The sequence below is a fragment of the Apodemus sylvaticus genome, chromosome 11 (genome assembly GCF_947179515.1).
Source record: "Apodemus sylvaticus chromosome 11, mApoSyl1.1, whole genome shotgun sequence".
In the NCBI taxonomy this organism is placed as follows: domain Eukaryota; kingdom Metazoa; phylum Chordata; class Mammalia; order Rodentia; family Muridae; genus Apodemus; species Apodemus sylvaticus.
The window spans coordinates 15,117,644-15,141,030 of record NC_067482.1 but is presented as its reverse complement, the minus strand read 5'-3'; the positions used below and the strand labels follow the sequence as shown (position 1 = coordinate 15,141,030).

The 23,387-nt window shown below is 42.8% G+C and overlaps 2 protein-coding genes across 2 annotated transcripts in view; both read right to left on the bottom strand.

Annotated features, from left to right (window-relative positions):
• The window catches only part of LOC127696303 (PRAME family member 22-like), a 28,959-nt gene extending 18,921 nt beyond the window's left edge, over window positions 1-10,038 (bottom strand). The window contains exons 1-4 of the mRNA XM_052198872.1: window positions 10,013-10,038; window positions 6,030-6,093; window positions 5,328-5,617; window positions 4,740-4,878 (exon numbers count right to left, since the gene is read on the bottom strand). Coding sequence (XP_052054832.1) covers window positions 4,740-4,878; window positions 5,328-5,617; window positions 6,030-6,093; window positions 10,013-10,038 — 519 coding nt within the window. The remainder of the gene's footprint in view (window positions 1-4,739; window positions 4,879-5,327; window positions 5,618-6,029; window positions 6,094-10,012) is intronic.
• Window positions 10,039-14,647: 4,609 nt separating this feature from the next.
• Window positions 14,648-17,337, bottom strand: LOC127696302 (PRAME family member 8-like). The gene is made up of 3 exons (XM_052198871.1): window positions 17,051-17,337; window positions 16,011-16,601; window positions 14,648-15,215 (listed from the first exon to the last, which is right to left on the bottom strand). Exons 1-3 carry the CDS (start codon window positions 17,335-17,337, stop codon window positions 14,648-14,650), a joined length of 1,446 nt encoding a protein of 481 aa, XP_052054831.1.
• Window positions 17,338-23,387: the final 6,050 nt, after the last annotated feature.

Genomic DNA, 23,387 nt, shown 5'->3' with positions numbered 1-23,387 from the left:
GGCTAATATCCAATATATATAAAGAACTCAAGAAGTTAGACTCCAGAAAACCGAACAACCCTATTGAAAAATGGGGTACAGAGTTAAACAAAGAATTCTCACCTGAAGAACTTCGGATGGCGGAGAAGCATCTTAAAAAATGCTCAACTTCATTAGTCATTAGGGAAATGCAAATCAAAACAACCCTAAGATTTCATCTTACACCAGTCAGAATGGCTAAGATTAAAAATTCAGGAGACAGCAGGTGTTGGAGAGGGTGCGGAGAAAGAGGAACACTCCTCCACTGCTGGTGGGGTTGCAAATTGGTACAACCACTCTGGAAAGCAGTCTGGCGGTTCCTCCGAAAACTGGGCACCTCACTTCCAGAAGATCCTGCTATACCACTCCTGGGCATATACCCAGAGGATTCCACACCATGTAATAAGGATACATGCTCTACTATGTTCATAGCAGCCCTATTTATAAATGCCAGATGCTGGAAAGAACCCAGGTATCCCTCAACAGAAGACTGGATGCAAAAAATGTGGTATATCTACACAATGGAGTACTATTCAGCCATTAGAAACAATGAATTCATGAAATTCTTAGGCAAATGGATGGAGCTAGAGAACATCATACTAAGTGAGGTAACCCAGACTCAAAAGGTGAATCATGGTATGTACTCACTAATAAGTGGTTATTAACCTAGAAAACTGGAATACCCAAAACATAATCCACACATCAAACGAGATACAAGAAGAAAGCAGGAGTGGTCCCTGGTTCTGGAAAGACTCAGTGAAACAGTATTTGGCAAAACCAGAACGGGGAAGTGGGAAGGGGTGGGAGGGAGGACAGGGGAAGAGAAGGGGGCTTACGGGACTTTCGGGGAGTGGGGGGGGGCTAGAAAAGTGGAAATCATTTGAAATGTAAATAAATTATATCGAATAAAAAATAACAATAAAAAAAGAGAAAAAAAAAGAAAAAAAAGAAAAAAAATGAATAAAGGTGCTGTGAATGAAGTTGAGCAAGTGTCCTTGTGCTATGGCAGAACAAGTTTTGAGTTTATGGCCAGGAATTGTATAACTGGGCCTTGAAGTAGAATTATTTGTGATAATCACCCAGCTTGATTTCCAAATATGGTGTGCAAATTTACACACTCACCAGAAATGCAAGATTGTCTCCCTTGCTCCAAATCCTCACCTGCATGTGCGCTCATTTCCGTTTTTATCCTAGCCATGCTCATGTGTATAGGAAGGAATCTCAGACTCCTTACAATTTGCATTTTCGTAGGAATGTTGGATATTTCCTTAAGTATATCCTGGCAATTAGAGCTTTGCTGTTGAAAATTCTTTGTTGAATTCTGTACTCCATTTTTATTTTAAATGGAGTATTGGGTTTTTGATGTCTAATTTCTTGAGGTATTTACATTGTTTGATATCAACCCTCTGTCGAATGTACAGCTGGTGAAGATATTTTTGCCATTATTTAGGGTACTGCTTTGACCTACTGATGCTGTATTTGCCTTACTGAGGATTTCTACTTTCTTGAGGTCACACTTGAAAAGTATTGGTCTTAGTGCCTGATCTATGGGTGTTCTGTTCAGGAAGTGTCACCTTTTACAATGAGTTCAAGAGCCCTGACATTATTAATGATATTCTCTAAATAGAATCCTAGAATAACTATCTTTTGAGACGTTTCACCCAGCCACCGACAAAAACAGATGCAGAGACCCACAGACAAATATTAGACAAAGTTCAGGGAATCTTGTGGAAGACTAGAGGGAATATTGAAGGAGTCAGAGAGTTCACGGACACCAGAAGAAAACCTACAGAATCAACCAACCTAGTCTCATAAGGGCTCAAGGAGATTGAACCACTGGAGCCCAACACTAGCTAGGCTGCTGCTCAACAACTAAGCTCAATTAATACACCTGAAACTTCACATATTGTCTTCACAGTGTGCTGTAGGGGAAGATCAATGGAGACACACACAACTCAAGCAACTTCAGTTTAATAAATTAGTTCATTTTGTGAAATATTTGTGAAATGGAGGGCTTTTTAAGACTTTTTCATTTTGGTGTATATGCATATGTATTGTGCATAATGTATAAAAGCCAGGATCCACAGATATCTGAAGAGATGGACCTACGACCTGATGCTTGAGTTCCAGCTGGAGGCATCTGATGATAAAAGTGCTGAAACCAAACTTTGGCCCTCTTTTCTAGCAAAATGTACTATTAAAACAGGAGTCACCTCCTTTAATACGTGGGGTTTGGCTTCTTTGATTGGTTGTCTGTCTGTAGAGCATGAAAGGAGTTTGCTGTGGGCAAGCATGGAGCAAGCTCAAAGGTTCAAAGCAACAAGGCCTGTGAAGTTGAATAGCAGGCAGGGAGAGGAGGGATGGGAAGGAATAAAAAAGAAGTGTGAGAGACATGTAGGTTGTTCTTATGAATTCTTCTTTAGCACATGCTAACCTAGAGATCCATATGTGAATCACCTTAGCTTATAACATTATCCATGTACCCAGGATTTTGAATCATTACATGTCTGGCATCCATGTGTTCATTTTGACTCTCTCCAGAGGGTATTTGTTGCAGAATGATTAAAGGTAGAGACTTTATGCTAGTTACACACCAGGAATGAAATCTAAAATAAGAACCCTGGTTCTGTTTATTGACTTGACATTACAGTTCAGAACAAAAGTTGGCAAGTCCATTACAAAGCATCTCTTAATCTGTCCTGGCAGAAGTCACTCAAAACAGCCAAGTTGTCATCCTGACTCCACAAGTCCTCTCTTCACACAGTCCAACAGATTGTTTCCCATGCCAAGCTCAGCTTCCAGGATCTCAGTTCTTGTACAGTCTTTTGTTTCCATGCATGTATAAAGTGTCTGAAGTCACAGTCTCTGACCACCATGCATGAGAGATGTGTCCCAGTCCTGCCCGTTATTCACATCAGGAAGTCCTGTATCCATGCTCAGTGCCAGCAAAAACAAAATCTCGCACCTTGGCCATAGACACAGCGCTCACCACATTTAGGACAATTATCTGTAGCAAAGGAGATGTTCTTGGGCTGCCTTATTGCCCTGAGAGTTTCCAGGAGCTGCAGACAAAGTTGGGCAAATCTTACTCTGTAGACATGAGCCAACCTATCATAGCACTCCAGAGGGACAGGGTATTGTTCCACATTCATCTTGCTCCAGTTGACTGTGTGCTCCAAAAGGTCCTTCAGGATGGGCATGGAGAAGCAATTGTTGTAGAAGTTGATCTTGGTGAGCTGAGAGCAATGTGTGAGGGCAGGTAGGAGGGCAATGAGCTGGGAGTCCTTCACCCTACATCCCTGAAAATCCATAGTTTCTAGAGTATCTGCCACCTTTTGGAGGAGACATTTCATAGGCATCAGATCCAAATCTGTTAGAACCACACCTCTCATTTCCAGATGTTTTAGCTGAAAGACACTCTGGCAGTGGGAGAAGGAATCCAAGTCTGACTGTGAAAGTTGGTAGTGAGTGACAGAAAGGGAGCTCAGTGGCGTCATCAGGTGCCTAGAGATGAAGGGGACCAGAGGGTTAGTTCTGGCAAATGGTGATGGAGAGCATGGGGTGGGTTTTTCAATGTCTTAGAAGGGAACAGGGACCCCAAGCTGAGTGTGAGCAAATGATCAAAGATATTATCTGAGATGCTTCCTTTTGGAATCAGCTTAGTGAAGTCAAACCCACACTTGATCTGCTGGCCATAGTCTCAAGCAGAAAACCACTATACCCTATAAAACCCAGGATAACAAGGAGGAAGTTTCATGCCAGGAGAGTCCTGACAGGATCTAAGGACATGACCTGTGGCCTCAGTCAATGCTGCATTGCACCCTGACCTCTCCACAGTCACTCATGCTATCATGTAGATGCCCACACTCCCTCTTGTCTCATGCACTCAGCCCTACTGAGGGTCAAGCATTTCACTCACGGAGAAGTAGGGGGAGAGGGAAGGCTGTGCCCACAGATCTAAGCAGACAGCTCACCATCTCACATTGCTGCTGAGTCCCTCAAGATCTAAGTACATTCAACTCTTCCTGTCCCCTTTTTGATGGATTGTTTGCCTATGATTCCAAGAAGAATTTCAAGCCCTCCTGACCATATCTGACCTACTCCTTATCTCCCTTTTGTCCTGTGCTTCAGGCATGCTCATTTAAGACATGGAATCACTACACATTACTTACATATTCTAAGGAGCGCCTAAATGTTTGTTCCCAGTGACTGACAGACAGGCATCCTGGACCACTAATCTTTAAAATGGAAGAGGAAAATTTGCTCTGCTAGCTGACCCAGTCCTCCATCCTTGCTCACCTGAGGACCTGATTCATGGAGAGATGCTGGAGACAATTGAATTTGGAGAAGACAGATATGAACTCCTGGATATACTGCTCTTCTCTGTCTCCTGTCCTATTGGCAATCTTGAAGACGTTCTTGTAGAGGGGTGCCAGGAAGAGTTTGCAAAGATTTCTCATCTGCCCAAAGCAGGAAGCAAATTCGGCCAGCTTGTACAAATTCCACTGAGTGTTCAGTTTCAATTCCTCAATATGCTCTGGGTGAAATATATTCAAGATCTTGCTGATAAAGTCCATGGGCATAGCCCAGATCTTCATCTTTGCACAACACAAATGTAGGGAGTCCTTTCTCTGCTGGGCCCACTTCAAGAAGGCTGCTTGTGGTTCATCAAGGCGTGGCCTGAGGCACAACTCAGCTACCACCTTCAGCTGCCTCCTCACTGCATATCTGGGAAGGACCTTTACTACTGGCTTCTCATCCAAGGGCTCTGAAGAACAGCTATCGTCCTCTGTACCAGCCCATATGTTCCAAAAGGCATGGTGCACATTCCTCAGGTCCAGAACCTGAAGTTTTCCCCTGCTGAGGGTGAACACATGTCAAGTATCAGCAGCCGCGATGACCCTCAGTAAGGGTTCACTAAGTGACTCTATAGTGAAATACCCCTCAGCCTGCCAAGCTGTATATTTTTTAAACAACAGTGCAATGTGCACACATGCATGTTGCACAATTTTCTCTGAGCTGCATGTGTGGCCCTGACCACTTTCCTTCCTCTAAGTTACTCATTATTTCTCCCTAGTCCCATTATTAATGGTTTTAGGAATGGCAGGGATAGATAGGCACATTCTACTGTGAGGCTGCTTGGATCAAAGCCCTAATCCACTGATAACTGTCATTAGTCCAAGCAGACAATAGCTATAAGGTTCCTGAATCACTGTCTGGTGATCCCATCAGAAGCCATTCGCAATGACCCCACAATCTCTACTGTGTACCCCACATGGTCTCTTATATAATACTTGACCTTTGCTCACCTGGGGTGAAACCCTTTAGTCAGTCGCATGTCTATTCTATGTAGCACAGCTTGCAACATTTCCAGTTTAGGCGTCTTCATCAATGCCCCCACAGGGAGACAGGGGAAAGGCCAGGCTGCCAACATTGCCTTTATGAGCTTGGTTTGTCTGCCACTGAAAGCCTCCTTGAACAGTGCTGGGAAGAGTACAGAGGGGAGATCCTCCAGAGAGGATATGGCCAAAGCCTCATCTCTCACCAGAGACTGAATTGCCAGCTTCTTGAGTGTGGCTGCGGTCTGAATACTTATCTTCTAAAGTCTCGAGTCAAAAGACTCCTGCCAAGAAGTCAGAAAGGAATACACGTTCAAGACAAACTTAATACAACTTCCTCAACATTATATCAACCACTAAGCTTCTGAGCTAATGCTCTAACAGTAACAGAGAAATCAATTTGCCTGTTTAACCTAAACTGGTAGTGGAAAGAGAGGCTCCCACAATGATAATGTGGAAGTCTTTATATCAAGCAAATATTCACATAATTGTCAGATCAAAATATTTTATGTAGGACCCTTTCTCAAAAACAAAATAAAATATCTCAAACCTATGCAAACAAAAAGAAACCGAGGAAAAAAACATACCAATGTAAATCCATGAGTTATGGATCAAGATTAATTCCCAGAAAACAGAATGACTTGAGTGCATTTCTACAATATTGAATCTTACCTGTGTCTGGGAAGTAGAATATGTCCACAGAGCAAACGTGTGTGTAAAAGAGGCAATGGAAAAGCTAAGGCAAGACACATGAGTAAATCACATGTGTCATTACAGTTATATGATGTGGAAGGATATCAAAGATACCTGGCTTACAGTTCTACAGTGTAATCCAGGGTCTCACAAAAAAATAAAGACCATTACAGTGAAGGGGAAACATGAGGGAGCATTTTAATCAGATTGTCTGATTTGGAGCTTACCTGGAGGCACATGGCCAGCTCTAAGAGAGTTGGAACAACATATAGAATCCTTGTCTCAAACAGTTATATCAGGCAAAGTAATGGAATATATACACAAGCTATCATGGGATATTATTGGTGATGAGGCTAAAATTTCATTTGCAATGAAACCCAAAATCCTCAACATGTTCCTCTTAAGGAGTCTGAATTTCTCTATATCAAACCGCATGACCCAAGGAGAAAAAAAAATGGTTTACATACCAGTTGAGCAATGCAGATATGTTGCCAAATCCCAGCCGAATCAGGGAGTTTTCCAAGATGCAAGCCTCTGACTGTGATATGTGGCTCCATGGAAGCCTTTATATACATCTCTGCTTGCCCCTCCCTATTGTAGCCACACCCTTCAAACCCAAACCTGAATTGGATTTCCTGGTCTAATCTCCACCCTTTAAATTATAGATCAAAGTTGTAATCATTTCACTCATTGAATCAGAAGGACGTGTGATAACAAATTTCCCACTCATCGTCATTCACACACACAAACACACCCAAAAGTTTCTTGGATAAATAAAAAACATTCCATTTGTTAATACACCATACAACACCATGTGGGTACATTTATTCCTTCATTTGCATAAGATCTATTCAGTTTTCAAGTTGTACCAGTGACCATGTCATGCTCTGAATCCAAGGTTGTTTTAGAGGTCCAATTCTAGGAATCCTTCAGCCTCAGAAACCTTCTTATGGCTAGGATTATTGTTATGAATAACTATTTCTTGTTTGATTTTATTCATGTGACCAGACTTTGCATCAGGTAAGGGTTTAATCAGTTTTTGATGAGAGACACGACATAATTGGAAGATATTCTTTTTCACTGGATTTGGAACAGATTGCTATGTCAGAGACAGGAATATACATTGAAGCTCAAGGAATGAAGTGGATGCTCGGTCAATAAATTTTAGCGTCAACCACTCTAGAGGTGGTGCCGGAGCATAGCTTGACCCCATTACTATACTAGCCAGGGTTCTGCATGTACTCAGATGGTCGGGAGCTACCCCACATACAGGAATTCTCCCTACAACTCTCTTTGCAGCAGACAAGATGGGGCATGCAGCAAGGATGCTGGGACATCCCTGAGATAGGATGCTCAGTTCATGGTCATGTTCATCGAAATTGTAAGCCGTAGTATTGTGTGATCTCTACAAAGCCTGCTTCCTAAATGGACGAAAGCAAACAGAAAAAGGAGGGTGTGAGGGAGATGGTGCCCTTGGCTCCCAAGGAAGCAGAGAGTAAGTCAACTAGGATCAGCCAAAAAGCCTTCCTCAAGGAGATGTAATCTAGAGTGGGACGTGGGCTGAAGGGTTGCTTTAGAACGTGTGAGCACCTGTCAATCTTCTATTCCTATCATCTATGTGGTGGCTAGAAATGATCTGTGATTACAGTTCCAGGCAATCTGAAACCCCATTCTGACCTGCTAAGGCAACAGGCCTGTGAGGGTTATCCATTCCTATTTGTACACAAGCACCACTACCCATAAAATCAATCATCTTAAAACAGCAGCTCTATCTTGGGTTTTGTGGCACACACCTTTAATCCATCCCCTCAGGAGTCCAAGGTTGACTGGGTCAGTGAGTTCAAGGCTACCCTCATCTAAATAAATAATTCAAAAACCAGTAAAGCCTATGGAGTGAGGATCTGTCTTATAATTAAACCAGAGCTGAGCAGGGTAGCACAGACCTAAATCTCAAGAGAGGCAGGGGCACCTTTGATGTTGAGGCCAAACTGGACCACAGAGTAGCTTATGGGACATCTAGGGCTCTTAAACAATGATACACTGCCCCCAAAACAACAAAACAAAAAACACATAAACAAAGTGTAGTTTACTAGATGGCGCAGGTACAATCCTTAAAACTAGCATTAGGGAGGTAGTAGCAGGTGAAGGACTAAGGTCAAGGTCAGCATGTTGTTCAGACTGAGTTCAGGAAGAAGGAGACATGTTAAACAAACCATCCCTTTCAAAAACCAACCAAATAACCAAACAACCAAACAACCCAAAATCAGAAAAGCAATCAAGCAAAGCAAAAATTATCCAAAACACAATTCTAAAAGAAAATCCTCCAGAGACCTTAAGGTCCAGTGAGATGGCCCAAAGAGCAATAGCACTTGCCGCCCAAGTAAGTGCTGAGTTCAGTAATGGGGCCCTCGGGTGGAAGGAGAGAAACCACGGCAGTTTTGAGTCCTCCCCCATCTACACGCATGCTCTGCTGCTGGTACACAAATACACAAATGAAGCAAGACAGTTCTCAAGTACAGAACAGCATGAGAGCTGATCCATGAAGGTGGTGAATGCTTCAGGAGACTGAAGAAGGATGGCTCCAAACTGACTCTAACCTAGCGGACATAATGTGATTCTGTCTCACCCAACCAAATACCAATAATTGTAGCTCAGTGGTAAATAGGCAGCTCAGTCTCTTGTCCTAGTTTTCATGAATGAAACCCAGTGAAGGTTCTTATCCCGTTGGTCAAGAGAAAACAGGTTTCTCCAAAGAGCTAAGGATGTCTCTTGGGAAAAGCAAGGAGAAATCCATACTGGAAAGAAAGAATTTCAGTGTAAATTGGGTCCAAGGTAAAAGAGACATTGAGCTGGATGGCACTGATGCCCAGGGAATTATGGAGCCTAGGGGCTACCACTGAGCTTGATAAGTTACTCAGCACTATAGTTCTTAATGGAAGAGTTAAAAGTACCTCTGGTCAAAGATAAAGATAATGACTCATTTTTACTGCGGCTGATAAATTTCCAGCCTTAGACACAATGTAGGCTTTTGCCAAAACACCCAAGGGTGGGAAAGGGGCTTTGTTCAGGTCCAGGCTTTGTACTCAGTGGGAGGGAATAGATTCCAGATCCTATTATATTCCTGCAAGCTTATTTGGAGAGATTTTCTGTGATTGACCTGTGTCCCTCTGCGGAGCATGTCCTGGGTGTCCTTGAAGAAGTTCATGCAAAGGGTGGGGCACAGTAGATTCTTATGTTTGGTCTGCATGGTTTCTCCAAAGTGCTAGGAGCCCTGTCCTGGTGACTTTGGCCTTCTGTTGCATGATTGTCATAGTAGGAGGTTGGGGAGCCTGGCAGGTTTTCTTGTTTAGTTTGGTTCTTGTTTGTTTGTTTATGTGACTTCTGCCCTTGAGGGTTTCCTCTGGACTTGACTGAGGATGTGATCCTGCTGCTAAGCCCTGTTCTTTCTCTGGCCAACATACTCCAGCCCCTTTGCTGATCTGGTGCTCTGAGATATTATTCTGGTAGCTTGCTGCCCTCTACCACCAATGAATGTGTAGCAGCTGCTTCACAGTTGTGACCTTAGAATTTAGCCACTCACATCTTCCTTGCACACACAATTCCTTTCTGTTGTCACCCCTGAGCTACACCTGTAGGAACTTGGAAGGAACATTGTGTGACTCAGAACACCTGTTTGCTGCCCAAAGCTGTGAGCTACCATTAACTTCCTTGATTGTCAATTGGATTTAACAGGCAGAAGCCACAGACTACAGGCTTGGAATCCAGTGGAACTTCTGCAAACGGCTTCTCCCAACATTTTCTTCAGAAATTTGGCTATCACAGGACACTGGCAACAATTAGGCTTGATCCTCAACCTGTGAATATCTGGTAACTTTCTTCCAGAAGTGCCTAGTGAGTAATCTCAGGGGCAGGCTTGCCAGTTCTAAGGTTGTGAAGAAACTGTCCTTAAGACTGGGGCTCACCTTAAGGAGTCACTGGCCTTCTCCATGTTGCAGGTGCTCTCATAATCAAGAGTGATACAACTCACAACCTTCAAGTTTCTAGGACTGTACTATATTATTTCTCACATTTGGATACTGAGATCCTTTCCTGTATTGAACCCCAGCACTAATTTTATGGCTGCCTAGATGAAAGAGTTTCCATCTATAACCTAGGCTACATGCAAAGTAAAGAGTCCATACCTCTGCATCCTTGTGTGGTAAGAGCCTTTTACCTGTCTAGCTCCTGTCTTGTTGGCTTATCTGTAGACTATGTGCCAAACTGATCCTTGATCATGTTTACCTCATATTTACTGAATGTATGGTTCAGCAGTTAAGAGCACTGGGGATACAGGACACAGAAGCTGCAACATATAAGCAGGCAAATGAACCTGATGTATTCGTTAGAGAATCCAGTACTCTAAAATGCTCAGTAATATCTCCATCCCCTTTCCATTGCTTTTCCTTTACTGAAAATAATTTTTTCATAAAATGTGTTGTAACCCAAGGAGAATGAAGGAGAAGGCCCTGGTCCTGGAAAGGCTCAATACAGCAGTGTAGGGGAATATCAGGACAAGGATAAAGGAGGGGTTCGATTGGGGAAGAGGGGGAGGGAAGAGGTCTAATTGGACTTTTGGGAGGGGGTGATCCAGGCAAGGAGAAAACATTTGAAATTTAAATAAAGGCCAGACAATGATGGAGCACTCTTTAATCCCAGGACCTGGGAGGCAGAGGCAGGCAGATTTCTGAGTTCTTGGCGAGCCTGGTCTTCAGAGTGCATTCCAGGACAGCCATGGCTCTACAAGGAAACCCTGTCTTGAAAAAAACAAATCCAAAGCCCTCCCCCAAAAAGAAATGTAAATAAAGAATACATCTAATTTTAAAAAAAGAAAAGAAAAGAGAGGAAAAAGAAATAAATGTGCAGTGGGCAGAGAGTAAAATAAAATAAATATAAACTTAGCTATTTATATATGTAGCATGAAGTCTGACTGAAACAACATTGTTTGAATAATTTACATATGTTAATTATCAGGTATAAGTATATACTAACAGTAGCCACAAAGCTTCACAATCCTCATTACTTTACTGTATATCAAAATTAGCATATTTAATGATTTTTAGTGTAAATATGAGGCTTAAGAAAACATGTTGCTACCATCTTTCAGATAGAATGTGTTTCTATTTAGTTTGCAGTAGGCAACATTTAACTGTGAAACATATCTAGCTCCCTATCTATCATTTCTTTGGGTTTTCATTAATTCATTTGTGTATTCGCTTTACCACCTGATCACATCCTGAAGTTGCTTTCTTCCCATACCTACCCTGTGACCCTTTCCCCCTCATTTCCTGCTCCCATTCTCCCCAGAGAAGAAGAGGCACACATGCCCTACCCCTAGCAGATTCCACAATGCCCTGGCACACCAATTTACATCAGCTCTAAATACATCCGTGCCCACTGGGGCCAGACAAGGAAACCCAGCTAGGGGAAAAGTTTCCCATGGAAGGCCATGAAGTTGAATAAGAGAAACCCTGCTGTCTGGTTTTTATGAGACATGCAATAAGCCCAAGATTCGCATCTGCTCCATATGTCCAGGGAGCCTAGGTCTAGACCTTGCATGCTCTTTGATGGTGAGTGGTTCAGTCTCTGATAAACCCCAATGAGTCCAAGAAACTTGCTTCTCTTGATCTCCTTGTGGTAAATTGACACCATCTGACTCCCTCAATCCTCCTTTAGACTTTTCCCCAACTCTCTCTGAATTCTGCCTAATGTTTTGCTGTGCATATCCTTCTGGTGCCACCAGATGCTGGATGAAGATTCTTGTATGACAGTTATGCTGGGATTCTGTTCTTAAGCACAACCAATTATCATCAAGAGTGTCAGAGTTTGGCTTTCTGACATGGGTTAATCCTCATGTTTCTCCAGTCTATAGTTGGCTATTCTTTCAAACTCAGCTCCAGGTTTATACCTGCACATATTGTAGGCAGGGAAAATTTTAGATGGAAGGTTTTGTTGGTGGGTTGGTGTTACCTTCCCCCCACTGGAAATCCTGCCTGACTACAGGAAGTGGCCACTTTCAGTCTCCCTATCCCCAGCTCCTGAGTTTCCAGCCAAGGTCACTCCCATTTACTCCCAGGAGCCTGCCCCATCCTGTGTGTCTGTCTTGTACCTGAGATGCCCCCAAATGGATTGTATTTCTCTCTCCCAGCACAGTGGAGGCGGCTCCTCCCAACACACTTGATTTCCATACCTCTCTTTGTGTCCCATACCAGCACCCATACAGTTCCCTCTGATCAACTGCTAGTAATATACATTCTATTTACCTTACCTAGTGAGATTCAATCATCTTACCTAGGGCCCTAATCTTACTTAGTTTCTTTGAGTGTTTGGATTGTAGCATGCTTTTCCTGTAGTCTATGGGTAATATCCATGTATTAGTGAGTACATAGCATGCACATTCTTCTGGGTCACAATGACCTCACTAAGAATGGATATTTTCGAGTTCTATCTATTTGCCTGAAAATTGCATTATAATCCTTATTTTTAATATATGATTAGTATTCTATGACAGAAATGTACATGATTTTCCTTATCCACTCTTCAGTGAGAGACAGGTGGTGTGCTAACAGTTTCTGGTTATTATGAATAAAGGTGCTATGAATGAAGTTGAGCAAGTGTCCTTGTGCTATGGCAGAACAAGTTTTGAGTTTATGGCCAGGAATTGTATAACTGGGCCTTGAAGTAGAATTATTTGTGATAATCACCCAGCTTGATTTCCAAATATGGTGTGCAAATTTACACACTCACCAGAAATGCAAGATTGTCTCCCTTGCTCCAAATCCTCACCTGCATGTGTGCTCATTTCCGTTTTTATCCTAGCCATGCTCATGTGTATAGGAAGGAATCTCAGACTCCTTACAATTTGCATTTTCGTAGGAATGTTGGATATTTCCTTAAGTATATCCTGGCAATTAGAGCTTTCCTGTTGAAAATTCTTTGTTGAATTCTGTACTCCATTTTTATTTTAAATGGAGTATTGGGTTTTTGATGTCTAATTTCTTGAGGTATTTACATTGTTTGATATCAACCCTCTGTCGAATGTACAGCTGGTGAAGATATTTTTGCCATTATTTAGGGTACTGCTTTGACCTACTGATGCTGTATTTGCCTTACTGAGGATTTCTACTTTCTTGAGGTCACACTTGAAAAGTATTGGTCTTAGTGCCTGATCTATGGGTGTTCTGTTCAGGAAGTGTCACCTTTTACAATGAGTTCAAGAGCCCTGACATTATTAATGATATTCTCTATATAGAATCCTAGAATAACTATCTTTTGAGACGTTTCACCGAGCCACCGACAAAAACAGATGCAGAGGCCCACAGACAAATATTAGACAAAGTTCAGGGAATCTTGTGGAAGACTAGAGGGAATATTGAAGGAGTCAGAGAGTTCACGGACACCAGAAGAAAACCTACAGAATCAACCAACCTAGTCTCATAAGGGCTCAAGGAGATTGAACCACTGGAGCCCAACACTAGCTAGGCTGCTGCTCAACAACTAAGCTGAATTAATACACCTGAAACTTCACATATTGTCTTCACAGTGTGCTGTAGGGGAAAATCATTGGAGACACACACAACTCAAGCAACTTCAGTTTAATAAATAAGTTCATTTTGTGAAATATTTGTGAAATGGAGGGCTTTTTAAGACTTTTTCATTTTGGTGTATATGCATATGTATTGTGCATAATGTGTAAAAGCCAGGATCCACAGATATCTGAAGAGATGGACCTACCACCTGAAGCTTGAGTTCCAGCTGGAGGCATCTGTTGATAAAAGTGCTGAAACCAAACTTTGGCCCTCTTTTCTAGCAAAATGTACTATTAAAACAGGAGTCACCTCCTTTAATACGTGGGGTTTGGCTTCTTTGATTGGTTGTCTGTCTGTAGAGCATGAAAGGAGTTTGCTGTGGGCAAGCATGGAGCAAGCTCAAAGGTTCAAAGCAACAAGGCCTGTGAAGTTGAATAGCAGGCAGGGAGAGGAGGGATGGGAAGGAATAAAAAAGAAGTGTGAGAGACATGTAGGTTGTTCTTATGAATTCTTCTTTAGCACATGCTAACCTAGAGATCCATATGTGAATCACCTTAGCTTATAACATTATCCATGTACCCAGGATTTTGAATCATTACATGTCTGGCATCCATGTGTTCATTTTGACTCTCTCCAGAGGGTTTTTGTTGCAGAATGTTTAAAGGTAGAGACTTTATGCTAGTTACACACCAGGAATGACATCTAAAAAAAGAACCGTGGTTCTGTTTATTGACTTGACATTACAGTTCAGAACAAAAGTTGGCAAGTCCATTACAAAGCATCTCTTAATCTGTCCTGGCAGAAGTCACTCAAAACAGCCAAGTTGTCATCCTGACTCCACAGGTCCTCTGTTCACACAGTCCAACAGATTGTTTCCCATGCCAAGCTCAGCTTCCAGGATCTCAGTTCTTGTACAGTCTTTTGTTTCCAAGCATGTATAAAGTGTCTGAAGTCACAGTCTCTGACCACCATGCATGAGAGATGTGTCCCAGTCCTGCCCGTTATTTACATCAGGAAGTCCTGTATCCATGCTCAGTGCCAGCAAAAACAAAATCTCGCACCTTGGCCATAGACACAGCGCTCACCACATTTAGGACAATTATCTGTAGCAAAGGAGATGTTCTTGGGCTGCCTTATTGCCTTGAGAGTTTCCAGGAGCTGCAGACAAAGTTGGGCAAATCTTACTCTGGAGACATGAGCCAACCTATCATAACACTCCAGAGGGGCAGGGTATTGTTCCACATTCATCTTGCTCCAGTTGACTGTGTGCTCCAAAATGTCCTTCAGGATGGGCATGGAGAAGCAATTGTTGTAGAAGTTGATCTTGGTGAGCTGAGAGCAATGTGTGAGGGCAGGTAGGAGGGCAATGAGCTGGGAGTCCTTCACCCTACATCCCTGAAAATCCAGAGTTTCTAGAGTATCTGCCACTTTTTGGAGGAGACATTTCATAGGCATCAGATCCAAATCTGTTAGAACCACACCTCTCATTTCCAGATGTTTTAGCTGAAAGACACTCTGGCAGTGGGAGAAGGAATCCAAGTCTGACTGTGAAAGTTGGTAGTGAGTGACAGAAAGGGAGCTCAGTGGCGTCATCAGGTGCCTAGAGATGAAGGGGACCAGAGGGTTAGTTCTGGCAAATGGTGATGGAGAGCATGGTGTGGGCTTTTCAATGTCTTAGAAGGGAACAGGGACCCCAAGCTGAGTGTGAGCAAATGATCAAAGATATTATCTGAGATGCTTCCTTTTGGAATCAGCTTAGTGAAGTCAAACCCACACTTGATCTGCTGGCCATAGTCTCAAGCAGAAAACCATTATACCCTATAAAACCCAGGATAACAAGGAGGAAGTTTCATGCCAGGAGAGTCCTGACAGGATCTAAGGACATGACCTGTGGCCACAGTCAATGCTGCATTGCACCCTGACCTCTCCACAGTCACTCATGCTATCATGTAGATGCCCACACTCCCTCTTGTCTCATGCACTCAGCCCTACTGAGGGTCAAGCATTTCACTCACGGAGAAGTAGGGGGAGAGGGAAGGCTGTGCCCACAGATCTAAGCAGACAGCTCACCTTCTCACATTGCTGCTGAGTCCCTCAAGATCTAAGTACATTCAACTCTTCCTGTCCCCTTTTTGATGGATTGTTTGCCTATGATTCCAAGAAGAATTTCAAGCCCTCCTGACCATATCTGACCTACTCCTTATCTCCCTTTTGTCCTCTGCTTCAGGCATGCTCATTTAAGAATTGGAATCACTACACATTACTTACATATTCTAAGGAGCGCCTAAATGTTTGTTCCCAGTGACTGACAGACAGGCATCCTGGACCACTAATCTTTAAAATGGAAGAGGAAAATTTGCTCTGCTAGCTGACCCAGTCCTCCATCCTTGTTCACCTGAGGACCTGATTCATGTGGTCTTTGAGGAAATGGACACCACTCATGGAGAGATGCTGGAGACAATTGAATTTGGAGAAGACAGATATGAACTCCTGGATATACTGCTCTTCTCTGTCTCCTGTCCTATTGGCAATCTTGAAGATGTTCTTGTAGAGGGGTGCCAGGAAGAGTTTGCAAAGATTTCTCATCTGCCCAAAGCAGGAAGCAAATTCGGCCACCTTGTACAAATTCCACTGAGTGTTCAGTTCCAATTCCTCAATATGCTCTGGATGAAATATATTCAAGATCTTGCTGATAAAGTCCATGGGCATAGCCCAGATCTTCATCTTTGCACAACACAAATGTAGGGAGTCCTTTCTCTGCTGGGCCCACTTCAAGAAGGCTGCTTGTGCTTCATCAAGGCGTGGCCTGAGGCACAACTCAGCTACCACCTTCAGCTGCCTCCTCACTGCATATCTGGGAAGGACCTTCACTACTGGCTTCTCATCCAAGGGCTCTGAAGAACAGCTATCGTCCTCTGTACCAGCCCATATGTTCCAAAAGGCATGGTGCACATTCCTCAGGTCCAGAACCTGAAGTTTTCCCCTGCTGAGGGTGAACACATGTCAAGTATCAGCAGCCGCGATGACCCTCAGTAAGGGTTCACTAAGTGACTCTATAGTGAAATACCCCTCAGCCTGCCAAGCTGTATATTTTTTAAACAACAGTGCAATGTGCACACATGCATGCTGCACAATTTTCTCTGAGCTGCATGTGTGGCCCTGACCACTTTCCTTCCTCTAAGTTACTCATTATTTCTCCCTAGTCCCATTATTAATGGTTTTAGGAATGGCAGGGATAGATAGGCACATTCTACTGTGAGGCTGCTTGGATCAAAGCCCTAATCCACTGATAACTGTCCTTAGTCCAAGCACACAATAGCTATAAGGTTCCTGAATCACTGTCTGGTGATCCCATCAGAAGCCATTCGCAATGACCCCACAATCTCTACTGTGTACCCCACATGGTCTCTTATATAATACTTGACCTTTGCTCACCTGGGGTGAAACCCTTTAGTCAGTCGCATGTCTATTCCATCTAGCACAGCTTGCAACATTTCCAGTTTAGGCGTCTTCATCAATGCCCCCACAGGGAGACAGGGGAAAGGCCAGGCTGCCAACATTGCCTTTATGAGCTTGGTTTGTCTGCCACTGAAAGCCTCCTTGAACAGTGCTGGGAAGAGTACAGAGGGGAGATCCTCCAGAGAGGATATGGCCAAAGCCTCATCTCTCACCAGAGACTGAATTGCCAGCTTCTTGAGTGTGGCTGCGGTCTGAATACTCATCTTCTAAAGTCTCGAGTCAAAAGACTCCTGCCAAGAAGTCAGAAAGGAATACACGTTCAAGACAAACTTAATACAACTTCCTCAACATTAAATCAACCACTAAGCTTCTGAGATAATGCTCTAACAGTAACAGAGAAATCAATTTGCCTGTTTAACCTAAACTGGTAGTGGAAAGAGAGGCTCCCACAATGATAATGTGGAAGTCTTTATATCAAGCAAATATTCACATAATTGTCAGATCAAAATAATTTATGTAGGACCCTTTCTCAAAAACAAAATAAAATATCTCAAACCTATGCAAACAAAAAGAAACCGAGGAAAAAAACATACCAATGTAAATCCATGAGTTATGGATCAAGATTAATTCCCAGAAAACAGAATGACTTGAGTGCATTTCTACAATATTGAATCTTACCTGTGTCTGGGAAGTAGAATATGTCCACAGAGCAAACGTGTGTGTAAAAGAGGCAATGGAAAAGCTAGGGCAAGACACATGAGTAAATCACATGTGTCATTTCAGCTATATGATGTGGAAGGATATCAAAGATACCTGGCTTACAGGTCTACAGTGTAATCCAGGGTCTCACAAAAAAATAAAGACCATTACAGTGAAGGGGAAACATGAGGGAGCATTTTAATCAGATTGTCTGATTTGGAGCTTACCTGGAGGCACATGGCCAGCTCTAAGAGAGTTGGAACAACATACAGAATCCTTGTCTCAAACAGTTATATCAGGCAAAGTAATGGAATATATACACAAGCTATCATGGGATATTATTGGTGATGAGGCTAAAATTTCATTTGCAATGAAACCCAAGATCCTCAACATGTTCCTCTTAAGGAGTCTGAATTTCTCTATATCAAACTGCATGACCCAAGGAGAAAAAAAAAATGGTTTACATACCAGTTGAGCAATGCAGATATGTTGCCAAATCCCAGCCGAATCAGGGAGTTTTCCAAGATGCAAGCCTCTGACTGTGATATGTGGCTCCATGGAAGCCTTTATATACATCTCTGCTTGCCCCTCCATATTGTAGCCACACCCTTCAAACCCAAACCGGAATTGGATTTCCTGGTCTAATCTCCACCCTTTAAATTATAGATCAAAGTTGTAATCATTTCACTCATTGAATCAGAAGGACTTGTGTTAACATATTTCCCACTCATTGTCATTTACACACACAAACACACCCAAAAGTTTCTTGGATAAATAAAAAACATTCCATTTGTTAATACACCATACAACACAATGTGGGTACATTTATTCCTTCATTTGCATAAGATCTATTCAGTTTTCAAGTTGTACCAGTGACCATGTCATGCTCTGAATCCAAGGTTGTTTTAGAGGTCCAATTCTAGGAATCCTTCAGCCTCAGAAACCTTCTTATGGCTAGGATTATTGTTATGAATAACTATTTCTTGTTTGATTTTATTCATGTGACCAGACTTTGCATCAGGTAAGGGTTTAATCAGTTTTTGATGAGAGACACGACATAATTGGAAGATATTCTTTTTCACTGGATTTGGAACAGATTGCTATGTCAGAGACAGGAATATACATTGAAGCTCAAGGAATGAAGTGGATGCTCGGTCAATAAATTTTAGCGTCAACCACTCTAGAGGTGGTGCCGGAGCATAGCTTGACCCCATTACTATACTAGCCAGGGTTCTGCATGTACTCAGATGGTCGGGAGCTACCCCACATACAGGAATTCTCCCTACAACTCTCTTTGCAGCAGACAAGATGGGGCATGCAGCAAGGATGCTGGGACATCCCTGAGATAGGATGCTCAGTTCATGGTAATGTTCATCGAAATTGTAAGCCGTAGTATTGTGTGATCTCTACAAAGCCTGCTTCCTAAATGGATGAAAGCAAACAGAAAAAGGAGGGTGTGAGGGAGATGGTGCCCTTGGCTCCCAAGGAAGCAGAGAGTAAGTCAACTAGGATCAGCCAAAAAGCCTTCCTCAAGGAGATGTAATCTAGAGTGGGACGTGGGCTGAAGGGTTGCTTTAGAACGTGTGAGCACCTGTCAATCTTCTATTCCTATCATCTATGTGGTGGCTAGAAATGATCTGTGATTACAGTTCCAGGCAATCTGAAACCCCATTCTGACCTGCTAGGGCAACAGGCCTGTGAGGGTTATCCATTCCTATTTGTACACAAGCACCACTACCCATAAAATCAATTATCTTAAAACAACAGCTCTATCTTGGGTTTTGTGGCACACACCTTTAATCCATCCCCTCAGGAGTCCAAGGTTGACTGGGTCAGTGAGTTCAAGGCTACCCTCATCTAAATAAATTATTCAAAAACCAGTAAAGCCTATGGAGTGAGGATCTGTCTTATAATTAAACCAGAGCTGAGCAGGGTAGCACAGACCTAAATCTCAAGAGAGGCAGGGGCACCTTTGATGTTGAGGCCAAACTGGACCACAGAGTAGCTTATGGGACATCTAGGGCTCTTAAACAATGAAACCCTGCCCCAAAACAACAAAACAAAGAAACACATAAACAAAGTGTAGTTTACTAGATGGCGCAGGTACAATCCTTAAAACTAGCATTAGGGAGGTAGTAGCAGGTGAAGGACTAAGGTCAAGGTCAGCATGTTGTTCAGACTGAGTTCAGGAAGAAGGAGACATGTTAAACGGACCATCCCTTTCAAAAACCAACCAAATAACCCAACAACCAAACAACCCAAAACCAGACAAGCAATCAAGCAAAGCAAAAATTACCCAAAACACAATTCTAAAAGAAAATCCTCCAGAGAGCTTAAGGTCCAGTGAGATGGCCCAAAGAGCAATAGCACTTGCCGCCCAAGTAAGTGCTGAGTTCAGTAATGGGGCCCTCGGGTGGAAGGAGAGAAACCACTGCAGTTTTGAGTCCTCCCCCATCTACACGCATGCTCTGCTGCTGGTACACCAATACGCAAATGAAGCAAGACAGTTCTCAAGTACAGAACAGCATGAGAGCTGATCCAGGAAGGTGGTGAAAGCTTCAGGAGACTGAAGAAGGATGGCTCCAAACTGACTCTAACCTAGCCGACATAATGTGATTCTGTCTCACCCAACCAAATACCAATAATTGTAGCTCAGTGGTAAATAGGCAGCACAGTCTCTTGTCCTAGTTTTCATGAATGAAACCCAGTGAAGGTTCTTATCCCGTTGGTCAAGAGAAAACAGGTTTCTCCAAAGAGCTAAGGATGTCTCTTGGGAAAAGCAAGGAGAAATCCATACTGGAAAGAAAGAATTTCAGTGTAAATTGGGTCCAAGGTAAAAGAGACATTGAGCTGGATGGCACTGAGGCCCAGGGAATTATGGAGCCTAGGGGCTACCACTGAGCTTGATAAGTTACTCAGCACTATAATTCTTAATGGAAGAGTTAAAAGTGCCTCAGGTCAAAGATAAAGATAATGACTCATTTTTACTGCGGCTGATAAATTTCCAGCCTTAGACACAATGTAGGCTTTTGCCAAAACACCCAAGGGTGGGAAAGGGGCTTTGTTCAGGTCCAGGCTTTGTACTCAGTGGGAGGGAATAGATTCCAGATCCTATTATATTCCTGCAAGCTTATTTGGAGAGATTTTCTGTGATTGACCTGTGTCCCTCTGCGGAGCATGTCCTGGGTGTCCTTGAAGAAGTTCATGCAAAGGGTGGGGCACAGTAGATTCTTATGTTTGGTCTGCATGGTTTCTCCAAAGTGCTAGGAGCCCTGTCCTGGTGACTTTGGCCTTCTGTTGCATGATTGTCAGAGTAGGAGGTTGGGGAGCCCGGCAGGTTTTCTTGTTTTGGTTTGTTTCTTGTTTGTTTGTTTATGTGACTTCTGCCCTTGAGGGTTTCCTCTGGACTTGACTGAGGATGCGATCCTGCTGCTAAGCCCTGTTCTTTCTCTGGCCAACATAGTCCAGCCCCTTTGCTGATCTGGTGCTCTGAGATATTATTCTGGTAGCTTGCTGCCCTCTACCACCAATGAATGTGTAGCAGCTGCTTCACAGTTGTGACCTTAGAATTTAGCCACTCACATCTTCCTTGCACACACAATTCCTTTCTGTTGTCACCCCTGAGCTACACCTGTAGGAACTTGGAAGGAAATTGTGTGACTCAGAACACCTGTTTGCTGCCCAAAGCTGTTAGCTACCATTAACTTCCTTGATTGTCAATTGGATTTAACAGGCCGAAGCCACAGACTACAGGCTTGGAATCCAGTGGAACTTCTGCGAACGGCTTCTCCCAACATTTTCTTCAGAAATTTGGCTATCACAGGACACTGGCAACAATTAGGCTTGATCCTCAACCTGTGAATATCTGGTAACTTTCTTCCAGAAGTGCCTAGTGAGTAATCTCAGGGGCAGGCTTGCCAGTTCTAAGGTTGTGAAGAAACTGTCCTTAAGACTGGGGCTCACCTTAAGGAGTCACTGGCCTTCTCCATGTTGCATGTGCTCTCATAATCAAGAGTGATACAGCTCACAACCTTCAAGTTTCTAGGACAGTACTATATTATTTCTCACATTTGGATACTGAGATCCTTTCCTGTATTGAACCCCAGCACTAATTTTATAGCTGCCTAGATGAAAGAGTTTCCATCTATAACCTAGGCTACATGCAAAGTAAAGAGTCCATACCTCTGCATCCTTGTGTGGTAAGAGCCTTTTACCTGTCTAGCTCCTGTCTTGTTGGCTTATCTGTAAACTATGTGCCAAGCTGATCCTTGATCATGTTTACCTCATATTTACTGAATGTATGGTTCAGCAGTTAAGAGCACTGGGGATACAGGACACAGAAGCTGCAACATATAAGCAGGCAAATGAACCTGATGTATTCGTTAGAAAATCCAGTACTCTAAAATGCTCAGTTATATCTCCATCCCCTTTCCATTGCTTTTCCTTTACTGAAAATAATTCTTTCATAAAATGTGTTGTAACCCAAGGAGAATGAAGGAGAAGGCCCTGGTCCTGGAAAGGCTCAATACAGCAGTGTAGGGGAATATCAGGACAAGGATAAGTGAGGGGTTCAATTGGGGAACAGGGGGAGGGAAGAGGTCTAATGGGACTTTTGGGAGGGGGTGATCCAGGCAAGGAGAAAACATTTGAAATTTAAATAAAGGCCAGACAATGATGGAGCACTCCTTTAATCCCAGGACCTGGGAGGCAGAGGCAGGCAGATTTCTGAGTTCTTGGCAAGCCAGGTCTTCAGAGTGCATTCCAGGACAGCCATGGCTCTACAAAGAAACCCTGTCTTGAAAAAAACAAATCCAAAGCCATCCCCCAAAAAGAAATGTAAATAAAGAATACATCTAATATTAAAAAAAAGAAAAGAAAAGAGAGGAAAAAGAAAAAATGTGCAGTGGGCAGAGAGTAAAATAAAATAAATATAAACTTAGCTATTTATATATGTAGCATGATGTCTGACTGAAACAACATTGTTTGAATAATTTACATATGTTAATTATCAGGTATAAGTATATACGAACAGTAGCCACAAAGCTTCACAATCCACATTACTTTACTGTATATCAAAATTAGCATATTTAATGATTTTTAGTGTAAATATGAGGCTTAAGAAAACATGTTGCTACCATCTTTCAGATAGAATGTGTTTCTATTTAGTTTGCAGTAGGCAACATTTAACTGTGAAACATATCTAGCTCCCTATCTATCATTTCTTTGGGTTTTCATTAATTCATTTGTGCATTCGCTTTACCACCTGATCACATCCTGAAGTTGCTTTCTTCCCATACCTACCCTGTGACCCTTTCCCCCTCATTTCCTGCTCCCATTCTCCCCAGAGAAGAAGAGGCACACATGCCCTACCCCCAGCAGTTTCCACAATGCCCTGGCACACCAATTTACATCAGCTCTAAATACATCCGTGCCCACTGGGGCCAGACAAGGAAGCCCAGCTAGGGGAAAAGTTTCCCATGGAAGGCCATGAAGTTGAATAAGAGAAACCCTGCTGTCTGGTTTTTATGAGACATGCAATAAGCCCATGATTCGCATCTTCTCCATATGTCCAGGGAGTCTAGGTCTAGACCTTGCATGCTTTTGATGGTGGGTG

What these genes read in the sequence shown, in the direction of transcription:
- LOC127696302 (XM_052198871.1), bottom strand. Translation starts at nt 17,337, where the DNA reads ATGAGTATTCAGACCGCAGCCACACTCAAGAAGCTGGCAATTCAGTCT. An exon ending in ACTAAAGGGTTTCACCCCAG is followed by an intron (nt 16,602 to 17,050) that starts GTGAGCAAAGGT and finishes GTTCACCCTCAG; the next exon opens with CAGGGGAAAACTTCAGGTTC. An exon ending in CACATGAATCAGGTCCTCAG is followed by an intron (nt 15,216 to 16,010) that starts GTGAACAAGGAT and finishes CTTCATCTCTAG; the next exon opens with GCACCTGATGACGCCACTGA.